The sequence below is a fragment of the Embiotoca jacksoni genome, unplaced genomic scaffold (assembly GCF_022577435.1).
Source record: "Embiotoca jacksoni isolate LCO1_2020_lvr unplaced genomic scaffold, fEmbJac1.0.p SCAF_15, whole genome shotgun sequence".
Classification (NCBI taxonomy): domain Eukaryota; kingdom Metazoa; phylum Chordata; class Actinopteri; family Embiotocidae; genus Embiotoca; species Embiotoca jacksoni.
The window spans coordinates 9609574-9621649 of NW_027185285.1; the positions used below are offsets into that span (position 1 = coordinate 9609574).

The window sequence follows — 12076 nt, forward strand, 5'->3', positions numbered from 1 at the left end:
ATTTAGGTTTACATCTACAGTATATCACAGATATCCCATTCCAAACAACACAGAGGCAATAAAATGAGAATAATAGTTTGCATATATGTGTCTCTGTGTGTGAATCAGCGCTGTTTACTTGGTGCGTCACTTGGAGACGCGCCAGAGGTTTGCCATGAAGAAGATAAACAAGCAAAACCTGATCCTGAGGAACCAAATCCAGCAGGCCTTTGTGGAACGAGACATCCTCACCTTCGCCGAGAATCCCTTTGTCGTCTCCATGTTCTGTTCCTTCGAAACCCGCCGGCACCTCTGCATGGTCATGGAGTACGTAGAAGGTGAGGATGTGGAGGTGCATGCAGATATTCTGTCCATGACTACAATTCACAGCAAATTTTAATTTGGCCACATTTGACTTTGTGACATATAAATAGCCCAGAAGTAAAACCAAATCCATCCTAACCACCAGCTCTAAGCCAGTTTTGAGTACATAACACTGAAAGAATGACAAAAAGACTCAAACCAGGTAGTTTGCATACTAAATGTGATTTAGAAAATATATATCTGGTCCAAATTTCATGGCAAAGCATCCAATAGTTGTTGAGACATTTCACGCAAAACCACAAATGTGAACCTCATCATTGTGCTATAGGAAGAATCAGAAAGGAAGGGATCATCACAGTCAGTGTATTTCTATCTGTAGTGGTGAACCGGCACATCAGCCTATCCATGAGTTATGATGCTTACATCAACACAAACCTACTGACACTACTTTCTGATTATTGGCCTACTTCACAGTGACTGAGTGATTTGAGCCTTTAAATGGGAAGTTCATGTGTTTTTTAATTTTAGTTTAATCTAGTTGGTCAGATTGGGGGAGAAATACATACGTGCCAGATATCTTTGATCATACGACTCTGTGCAGGATGACTCGAAGGAGAGCCGTCATAGTGCACAGAAATATTGCCTGATTGCATTCTGTTGTGACTGTTGCTCATTGCCCTCAATGGACATTAATATAGTCTGGGACAAGAGGTATCATGAGACATTCATGGTAATTGCTAATGTCAGCAGCAGGACTAATCAAATAATGAATTGTGCCGGCAGGTGGGGACTGTGCCACTCTGCTGAAGAACATCGGGGCTCTGCCTGTGGAAATGGCACGCATGTACTTTGCAGAGACAGTCCTCGCACTGGAGTACTTACACAACTACGGCATTGTGCACCGTGACCTCAAGCCTGACAAGTAAGACGGACTTAACTTTCATCCAGCTGTTGCAAACATGATGCAAACACTAGCATTGTTCAAACTGCCAACTCAAATCCATTTTTGTCATCCAGATTGTATCCATGTTTGTTTTTTGAAAAGTCTGGACGGCAAAAAAAACACATGAAATGCCATTTTTGTAAATTGGATCAACACCACATTTGGAGGTGGCCTGAAATGCAACTCCAATTGGATTTCTACAGATGCGCCTCAGTCCGGACGCTCTGGTGGCTCAGATCGAATTTCTTGCATCGCTCGCAATGCGACATGTACTGATGACGTAATTTTCCAGAAAGACAGAGGGAGCACAAGCTATGCTACCACGAGCAGAGCTATCAGAGAGTGGAGATTTTAGCACTATGGAGGACGATGGGATCAACAGTTGGTGGACAAATGCCCAAATAACGTGTCTGCTGGCGAGATGAGGGACCTACATTTGTCATGCAGTGTAGCTACCTGTACATCGTTACCACAGCAACCCATGCAGACAGGCTGGTGGTCTTTGGGGACACCAAATCCGACCACTCACTTGCAAATAAAAGTGCAGACAGTCTGCCCTGACGATCTGATTCAAGACACAACTCCTATTTAGCTGCAGTCTGAACAAGGCTGCTGTTTCATTGCCAGAAGCTCTGCTATTTTAAAAGAATAAATAAAGCTTGCACACCTTGAACTTAACTTTCCTGTTTCTACTCTCAGCCTCCTGATTACCTCTATGGGCCACATCAAGCTTACTGACTTTGGCCTCTCTAAGATGGGTCTGATGAGCCTGACCACCAACTTGTATGAAGGACACATAGAGAAGGATACTCGGGAGTTTTTGGATAAACAGGTATGAAAAACACGATATAGATATTACACAGTTTTATCCTCAAATCAACTGAAAAAGCTCCTACAAGCCTTCTTTTAATATACCTGCACTGTTAATTAAAGGAAGTAGTCCTAAAATGTAATGCTATATACAACTGTCGCTTGTATCTTTTTGGCGTTATGACAGTATAGACCATTAAAATACAGTGTGATCCAAGGCAGTATGAAATGTCCTTTGATGTCTTCATTTCTATGCAAAAATATTCCCTGTCATTGTGTGGCAGGTATATCTGAAGTGTGACTAAATGAGGCTTTTAACAGTTGGTAGAACAATAGGCCTGTATTTCTTCAGTCAAAATCATTTCCCTTTTAGTTGCGGCTTATTTTCGCAGGCCTTTCATTCGGCGCTCCTGCTTTTGAATCTGAGCCTCATTATTTCTTGTGTACACATCACGGCGGCCAGAAATCTGTTAGCATTCAACGCATGCCCATCTGCACATGAAAACACTCACCAGGGCTTTCATTTGGTTTTGGCATCTCTGAAGTGATCCACTTGGCCAGGAATAAATACACATGCTTCATACACACTGTGTGCGCCTCTCGCTCAGGGTCTCACTTATGAACTGTATCATTTTAAGTAAGGACTACTATTGAATTCGACTATTAGCAGCAAAAAAGCACAGACCTGTAATGAAGACAGGGTTGCAAGTAATTCACAGAATTTGAGGTGATTAAAACAGACTAAATACTTTAAGTGTTGCTTTTCTTTTAGGTGTGTGGGACTCCAGAGTATATCGCCCCAGAGGTGATTCTTCGTCAGGGTTATGGGAAGCCGGTGGACTGGTGGGCTATGGGCATCATCCTGTATGAGTTCCTGGTGGGTTGTGTGCCTTTCTTTGGAGACACCCCGGAGGAGCTGTTTGGACAGGTCATTATAGGTGAGGGGCCAGAGGCTCTGAGTGGGAGGAGCATTTTAGATGCACATTATAACATGCACTGTAAATAAACCAAACATCTTACACCAACCCTCTTCCACACAACTTCCTCACTTCTTCATCAAGAATGTGTTTGCTAATGCCCTCCTCTCTCCCTCTCCCCACTCTCTAGATGACATAGTGTGGCCAGAAGGAGATGATGCTCTTCCTGTTGATGCCCAGCACCTGATGTCCTGCCTCCTGCAGACCAATCCACTGATTCGACTGGGCACAGGTCAGTAACCCAGAAGAAAAATTCTGAAAAGCTGTTTTTGTTTTCCAGACATACTCCACAACAGCATCCTAAGAACTCATGCTCCTTTATTAACATCACCAGTTACGTTCATGTGCATTCACTTCAGTTAAATTAAAACAAGTAAAGTTTTTGTTCTGACACTGGTATTTTAATGAGGTTGTTCTTTGTGTTTGTTTGCACTTTTTTATATTTTCTACAATTTATTGTCACATCTTTGTATTTGTTAAGTGTACTGGGACCATATTCAATGTTGATTTTACACTATTATTAACTCTGAACTTAACTGAATTGAATTCAAGTTTATAATTTCTATTATTCTTTTAATTACCACTAACTTTTTTATTTAAACTGGAAGTTATTTCAAATTACAGATTTTCAATTCCAATATTTCGAGGCTAGACCATTTATTTCCTACTTTAAGCTCTTAATTGCAACATCTTATCTCCAGTTGTATTACAATAAAATCAAAATATACTCCTCAGTTTGGTTCATTATTTTGAGGTTTGGCCTGTTGATAATAAAACAAGCATTGTGATGGCGTCACTTTTGGCTCTAGGTAACTGCAGTGACATTTTTTACTGTTGTGGAATTTTTCACAAATCAAACAATCAGTCAATTCATTGATAAATTAATCAACACATTGATGTATTATGAATATAACCAATAGTCGTAGCACTAAACAAATTTTTTTTTTAAAACGACTATAACAATACAATTTTGTCACATTCATGCAGCAGCAAGATCAATCTAATAATATAGTTTAATACATGAGTCACAGGTGCTTTGACTTTTAGACTTTAAGTACATTTGCCTTCTTTCTCGCTCAGCATTTTTAATGCAGGACTTTTAATTGTAGTGAAGTATTTGTGCAGTGTGGTATAAATAATTTTACTTCAGTAAAGGGCCTTATTACTTCCTCCACCACTGAAAGTACCCCTTAGAACTGACTGGGAATCACTGACCTAGAAGAAGTGTCGTCCAGCATGTTGGCTCACAGCTTCAGTTTAAGTCAACTTCTGTCAGGATCAAAATGTTCCAACCTGCTTTAGGCCTCTCGTGAACTTTGTGTCTTTCCTGTGTCTCTTTCTCTACATTCTGTATACACCACATCCTCTCGAATCCCTTCCTCCGCCTCTAGGTGGTGCTTTTGAAGTGAAGCAGCACTCATTCTTCACAGAGGTAGACTGGAACAGCCTGCTGAGACAGAAGGCAGAGTTCATCCCTAACCTGGAGTCAGAGGAAGACACCAGTTATTTTGACAGTGAGTCTTCCTGATGCAGGATGCTCTGAAATAGTTTAGTTCTAGGATCACAGATCCCTCGCAGCTTAGGGAGATCTTAGTCATCGAAACAGCTCAGCATCCTGTAAATCATCTCTATTTTCACCACACCACCCTCATTAAGTCTCCCATGTTATTAGGATAACTGCTGTAAATGCAGAAAAGCATTTGTCAGTGTAATTTTTAGACGTAAATGCGTCAATTCAGCATGAGGAGGGGAGTCCATGGGGGAGTGAGATCAGCAGAAAGAAACAGACTAAAAGATAAAGCCACTGATTTTGCACCCATGTTGATTCCATGTCTTTCTTTTTCTTGCCAACAGCCCGCTCTGAGCGCTACCATCACATGCAGTCATATGATGAAGACGACACTAATGACGATGAGCCTGTGGAGATTCATCGCTTCTCCTCCTGTTCCCCTCGTTTCAGCAAGGTCGGGTGCTCACACTTGTATAAAAATTAGTTGTACGTGTAATGTGAATATTGTAGTGGTAATGGTTGTTCTTTAGCCCAGATAACAAGGAAATCATTGCCCAAAAATGTTAACTGTAATGTTGTGTGGACTTAAAGGTGTACAGCAGCATGGAGCATCTCTCTCAGCTGGAGCATAAACCTCACGCTGTGACTCTACGGGAGCACAAGGTTCCCAGAGAGGATCGAGTGGCCAAGAGAGAGAGCCTGGGAAGTGTCACCCTCAGAGACAAGAGCTGGAGGACCGGCTCGCCTGAGATGTGAGTTCATAGAGCAGAACAGAGTGAATGGACCGAACTGTCTATGCATGCCAGATAATTTTAAGTGTGCTTTATTTTGAAATACGACTGCGTTGCTTTTTCAGGAAGCGCTTGTCCTGCTCTGAGTCCTCCTTCACTGAGAGCGACTCCAGCCCGCCATCCGGGGCCCGAAGACGCTTCTCTGCTCTCATGGATACATACCGCTTGGCCTCCCCTCTAGAGTCAGACTCTGAGCTGCCTGTCCCGGGCAAGCAACCCCCAGTGAAGGCCAGGGGAACTTCCTTGGAAGGAGCCATGGGTGCCATCTCCTCTCAGGGCGATCTGAGAACATTCCTGAAAGACGGTAACGGCCTCACAGCTGGAGGTAAGAAGGGACGAGGCAGCACGTCATCACTGGCCCATTTAATTTGTGACCGTAAACATACTTTTGGCTTTCATGTCTCTGCCATGTTACAGAAAAACTTCTGAGATCTGCTGATACATCATTGCCTCTGACAGGCGGAGCTACCATTCCGGGACTTCCAGATCCACAGGGGCCCCGCGGGGCCACCACAGATCTGGTGCTGCGAAGAGTTCGACACCAGCAGCTCTCAGCCGAGGGAGAAAAACATAACTCGCGACCAGGAACCAAAGTTATCAAATCTGCCTCTGCGACTGCTCTGTCTGTCATCATTCCTGCAGGTAAAGGCACGTGTAATATATCATTAACAAAGGAATTTGCTAATAAAAACCTATTAAGAAAGAAATCCTCTAATGTAACTCCATCGCTGTCTCCTCAGTGGAGCCACATGGCGCCTCCCCTCTGGCGAGCCCCATGTCTCCTCGCTCCCTCTCGTCCAACCCCTCCTCCCGGGACTCTTCCCCCAGCCGTGACTACTCCCCCGTGGTCAACATCCTGCATTCTCCAATCACCATCCACCGCTCGGGGAAGAGATACGGCTTCACTCTCCGAGCAATCAGAGTCTACATGGGAGACAGTGATGTTTACAGCGTTCATCACATGGTCTGGGTGAGAGAGCAGAGCCAACAGTGTGCAGAGTTCTTAGATCACGTAGACCACCACTAAAATGAATATTTTTACTACTCCCATTTTACTCCTTCTATATATAAAATGTAGCTCTTTATATCAAATTGTATAAAAACAAAACCCGTAGGGTGACGATTCAAACGTGTTGGGAAAAAAAAAAATTAAACCTAAAATTATATATATTTTTTTTTTTAAAAGACTAAAAAACACTTAACAGCCTTTTTGAAATGTTTTTAAAGGTGCGTGTCAGATATTTATGGACATGCTGTTCTCTTTTATCAGAGCATTAGTGTGGATCAGTTTAGTTGAAAAATCTTGGCTGACATAGTCAACATGCATACTGAAGTTTGAATCATTTTCTATGATGATAAATATGAATTTAGCCTCAGATTTACCGTGTTTTAAGTCAGTTTAGAAATACGTCCTTTTCTGAAACAGCATTGGGCCACTTATTGTTTTTAAATGACTATCGCTTATTCAAACTGTTAAACCTTTAAGACAGTCTGTTAAATATTTTGGAGTCATTGGGAACTAGCAATGAACTTGTGTCATCTGCATAGCTATGAAATTTGACAATGTTGTTGCAAAATGTGGCTGAAAACTAAAAGTTGAGTGGACCGTGTACAGAACCCTGAGGAACGCCATATGACATGCACTGTAACGGGTATTTCAATGGGTTTCTTTCTGAGTGGCAACATCTGTTACATGAAATGATCTGATACAATCACAGCACGTGGAGGACGGAGGTCCTGCCCAAGAGGCTGGACTCAGTGCTGGTGACCTCATCACTCATGTAAACGGGGAATCGGTCCATGGTCTGGTCCATACAGAGGTGGTGGAGCTCATCCTGAAGGTGAGAGGGATCTAACTATCTCAAATTAAAAGAAAAAAAAAAAAATCGACTTCTAAAATTTGCTAATAAAATTATTCATGTAAATGTATATAATCTTCAGAGTGGAAACAAGGTGACAGTTACAACTACTCCCTTTGAGAACACCTCTATAAAAGTGGGTCCGGCTCGCAAGTCCAGCTATAGATCCAAGATGGCAAGGCGCAGCAAGAGAACGGGAGCCAAGGAGGGACAAGAGTGAGTTCCTGCGAAATATATGGATTTCATAACAAGAATACATAGTCCTTTAGTTTTTAACATGCCTTTACTCTCCTTACCTTATACTTTTTTTTGTCTTTCAGTAAGAAGCGCAGCTCCCTGTTCAGGAAAATCACCAAGCAGTCCAACCTGCTCCACACCAGCCGGAGCCTCTCCTCTTTAAATCGCTCTCTGTCTTCTGGCGACAGTCTCCCGGGCTCCCCCACCCACAACCTCTCCGCCCGCTCGCCTACTCAGACTTACCGCTCCACTCTTGACTCCCCTTACCTGGGTTAGTATGGAAAGAAAACAGGCGCCTGTTGTTAACCAGTTTGACTTTTTATTGAACCTAAAAACAAAAAGAGTCGATTTTAGAAGGCTCTGCTAATATATGTGTAAATTAAGATTAAGTTAAAGGTATCCTGTGGTGTAGCAGTGCTACGGAGCAAAGTTCACCACTACCATGTTGATGAGCTAACAAATGTTGCAGTGGCCTAAACAATGCAGTGAAGAAGAGACTGATAACAAGTAAACACGGATGTAGGAGATTAGATGTTCTTAAAAATCTGCTTTGAAAATTTTTTGTGAGGAGGTTAAATCATTCCCTATGTTTGATGTGTTTTGGTGAGTAACACTGCATGTAAACAGAGACAGCTCCACCGGATTAAACAAGTGTAACACTGCCCTCACTGGTTGGAAGCAATAAGTCTTTTTCATTTTAGACCACGCCACTGCTGTGTGTGTTCTGCTCTGTTGCACCTGTAATCATGCCAAACAGTGACGTCACAGTGTACAGACACACCCTGGAGTACACTCCTACATCACTACTGAAAACGTAGAAGTCGCATGGCTTTTGGAAGAGTATGAATATTTAAAAATGCAGGAAACAAAGATTGGATTAAAAAACATACCAATATTAAATTGTGAGAAATTGAATTTACAACAGCACAGAAATACAGTTTTGACAAATTGTGATCAATAAAGTTCTGATGTCCTCGTCTCACCTCAGGCACCTCATCCCAGAGCAGCTCCCCGGCATCCAGCACCCCCAACTCACCAGCAGCCTCTCACCACATGAGGCCCAGCTCTCTCCACGGCCTCTCTCCCAAACTTCACCGCCAGTACCGCTCTGCACGCTGCAAGTCTGCCGGCAACATCCCTCTGTCCCCCCTGGCTCACACCCCGTCCCCGACCACCTCCTCTCCTCCGCCTCTCACCGGCCACACGGTCGGGAGCTCCAACACCACACAGATGTTTCCCGCCAAGCTGCACTCCTCACCTCCCGTTGCCCGCCCTCGTCCCAAGAGCGCTGAGCCGCCCAGGTCCCCCTTGCTGCAGCGGGTGCAGTCTGCAGAGAAGCTAGGAGCACCGATCCTACCTTCCTCTTCTTCCTCATCGTCATCGCCTTCTCCCCTGACAGGAGGGGTGTCGTTACGCAAGCATAGCCTGGAGGTGACTCATGGCGACTACAGGAGAGATTCCTTCCACTGTGAGCACAGTCTGCAAAGTCTGCTAGAAATGGAAGGAGAGAACGGACCTGCTCCCCCATCTCCTTCATCATCTTCCTCCCCCTCTCCTCCTCTGGGAGGAGAGATTGGAGGCCTGAAGCCTGTGAGGAGGCTGGGAAGGCAGGAGTCACCGCTCAGCCGTGACACACTTCTAACAGCAAGAGAGAAAGACACCCAAACCACAGCGTCAGAGCTCAGTGGGTCGCAAACTCAGAGCTCAGCTTTTAAAGCGGAGTCTAAGACCAGCATTGTTGACAAGAGTAAAACATCTACTGCTGACGCTGCAAAGAGTAACTTAAGTGCAGCTGCAGTTGAGATGAAGTCCAGTGCCTCATCCACAGACACCAAGCCCAGTCCTGGGAGCAAACCTCCAAATGCCAGCACCTCGAGCTCTGAGGCAACCAAGAGTAAACCCAGTGAGAAGATCTCAGCTCAAGCCACATCAAAGAGCCTGCAGCAACAAGACAGTAAGCAGCAAAGTACACAAACAGACACTGGACCTCCATATGAAGCTCAGGAGAAGACTGAGGAGAAAATGAAAGGCACCGCAGGTGTCGACAGAGGGAACTTCCAGAAAGCATCGTCTACAGAGCAGTCGAAGCAGCGTAGAGGCGCTGAGACAGTAGAGAAAGGAGGCAGCAGCGACAAAGCAACTGACACGACCAAGGTCAAAGGATTCGCTCCCCAACCTCCAGCCCAGCTCCAAACCCACACTGCAGCCAGGTACAAAGAGGAGAAGCTAGCAAACATCTACCGAGGGGCCAAAGAGGAGCGGGCACACCTGGAGGTCGTGGAGGAAAATCCCATGTCGCCTAATGCAGCCTCGCCCTGCTCGAGCAAGTCACGGCCCGTGTCCCCGGGGGATAAAGCCAGCTTTGTCACCCAGCTCACGAGTGTGGCCAAAACGGTGCTCGGGCCTATTAAAGGGGGATCACAAGAGGGAGGCAAGGTGAAAGACACCTTCAAGTCAAGCGAGGAGAGGCGGGGAAATGCAGCGGGGAGAGCAGAGGGTTCGACTGGTGGCGTCCGCCGGGGGGCTCAGACAGCAGCCTCCGCCAGTGTCGGCACACTGCAGTCTGATAGAGGAAACAGTCGGAGCTCTAAACATCATTCATGATAAGAAAGCTTGAGAAGCAGCGAGACTCTCCCATGTAATGCCTTTTACTGTAGCATCATACTGACATATCATGACTCAACATGACTTTGAATGAAGGGGAGACAGAAAATGCCTGAAAAAATTTTAAAAAAAATAGATGACATGCGACATGAAGACGAATAATATGTGAACAAAGATGTGAAAATGTGTGCACATGGTGTCATAATGTAGACCTGTGTATGTTCATCAAAATATGTTGTATATAGTGAAAACAGACGCATACGTCTCAATGCATGTCTGACACTGTACATGAAAAATGAAAGAGTATTTAAAAAGAAGATGAAAAATATACAGCAGACCTTAAGGTATAGATCACTGTGAACAACTTTTCAACCGAACACAACAACGAGCAAACTTTTTACTGAGTGTAAACAGGCAGGGTTCTGTTATAAATCGGCATTACTTGCATTTCAGATCAGCTCCAGTGCTCTCATTTAGTTCAGTACAACACACTCTTTTTACCTTTGTGTTCGGTTACTAAAAGGGATCGAGCCCAGGGAGGTTTTTCCTGCGTCATGCACTACAGAATACAACTAAAACACCGGAAACTGGACCAAGATACCAAAATACTTGCAGTGATGGAACTGGAGGGTGTTAAAGGGCTGAATTTCAGTAGGATTTAAAGAGGTAGATAAGATGAACTTGCACAGGGACGCTATGCAATGTGCTGATGATGCCACTTTTTTTTTTTTTTTTTTTTTTGGTGTCCCCAAATTACTAAGTTTACATTGTGCTCTAGGCAAGAAGGAAAAATAGGGGAAAGGGTTGCAATAAGCCAATCAAACACATTTTTATTTAACAGTTGTCTCCACAGATCATAGTGAAATGTGCAATTACATATTTTAGGCTATTAAGTGAATATATAAGTGTGCTCACAGTGTGGGTAAAGATGCATCATGAAAGTAGCACTTACAGGAGAGCAGACTCTTTCACTCACTGTTTTCTATTTATGCAGGAGTTCATTGTATCATGTCACGCGTGAAGGAAGGTGCCAGTGTTTTTATTTAGGGATAATGTGAAAGGGATTTTTGTTGTTGTTGTTGTTGTTGTTATTGTTGTTGTTGTTTTTGTACTTAAATGTCTAACGATATGCAAATCCAACAGTGCCCAGTTCCATAAAAACTGAGCACCCTTGTCAGTGAAACTGTAGTAGGCTATACATGAATACAGGAGTAGATTTGTCGAGAGCATCTTTAGTGGTGAGGTCTTGTTTGTTGTTGTGTATTAACATTATGTTGATAGTTTCGGAGCCACCGGGCACCGGTCTTACATTGCCACCTTGTGGATGACATCATGTGACACCAGAAGTCCTGAGACACAAAGAAAGATTAGTGTACATTTTATGAGAAGTCTTGATATCTTCTGCCTGTGGATCTGTCCGGCCCATACATTATCATTCTGATGCATAATTAACCATTAGATCAATTCTAGATCTGTTTTACAATCTTCATTTTATCTGTCATAACGTAGTGGTTTAAACAGACAATAACCCAATATTTGGACAGTGAACACCAGTGTTTTTGTGTGATGTGAGAAAATTGCACTTTATGTTGTGTCAAATATTTTTACTTGCTTTGTCTTATATTTTCATTTTTTTTTCTATTTATTATGTTTAATTCAACTTTTTTTATTTATTAAAAAAATCTGCTTTACTTCTGACATTAGTTAGGGTCATTTGGAAATTTATTAATTTTCCATGTAGGCCAAGGACTGTACCAAATCTGTGTGGCTAGCCTATTTTGTGCAGTTTGGACTTGTCATTCCATAACTCTGAACTTGTAATATTGTTGTCTCGTCCATCTTTGTCAAAGTGGTTGACTTTTTTTTTTTTATTACAACAACTATCTCTGACTGTTGTTGTCCATTACATAGCTGCATATTTACTTGCCACTGTTGTGAAAATCCAATGCAAAAAAGCCTATAGAGCAGAAATGAAATAAATTGCAGAGAAACTCCTTGTTTTGTCTGATTTTTTTTTTTTTTTTTTTTTTTTTTTTTTTTTT

General features: G+C 43.2%; 1 protein-coding gene across 7 annotated transcripts in view; it reads left to right on the plus strand.

The window, feature by feature from the left end:
* Positions 1 to 12028, plus strand: part of LOC138198168 (microtubule-associated serine/threonine-protein kinase 1-like) — a 45124-nt gene extending 33096 nt beyond the window's left edge. For 4 of the 7 annotated variants that reach the window (XM_069149404.1, XM_069149405.1, XM_069149407.1 and 1 more), the window contains 15 exons: positions 109 to 317; positions 1087 to 1225; positions 1946 to 2078; positions 2829 to 2994; positions 3164 to 3265; positions 4425 to 4547; positions 4888 to 4997; positions 5135 to 5295; positions 5400 to 5659; positions 5752 to 5982; positions 6075 to 6304; positions 7053 to 7175; positions 7276 to 7409; positions 7514 to 7701; positions 8419 to 12028. In XM_069149404.1, coding sequence (XP_069005505.1) covers positions 109 to 317; positions 1087 to 1225; positions 1946 to 2078; positions 2829 to 2994; positions 3164 to 3265; positions 4425 to 4547; positions 4888 to 4997; positions 5135 to 5295; positions 5400 to 5659; positions 5752 to 5982; positions 6075 to 6304; positions 7053 to 7175; positions 7276 to 7409; positions 7514 to 7701; positions 8419 to 10034 — 3925 coding nt within the window. In that variant the 3' untranslated portion in view covers positions 10035 to 12028. The remainder of the gene's footprint in view (positions 1 to 108; positions 318 to 1086; positions 1226 to 1945; positions 2079 to 2828; positions 2995 to 3163; positions 3266 to 4424; positions 4548 to 4887; positions 4998 to 5134; positions 5296 to 5399; positions 5660 to 5751; positions 5983 to 6074; positions 6305 to 7052; positions 7176 to 7275; positions 7410 to 7513; positions 7702 to 8418) is intronic. The other 3 variants (XM_069149406.1, XM_069149410.1, XM_069149408.1) reach the window with 2 other exon arrangements.
* The last annotated feature ends 48 nt before the right edge of the window (positions 12029 to 12076 follow it).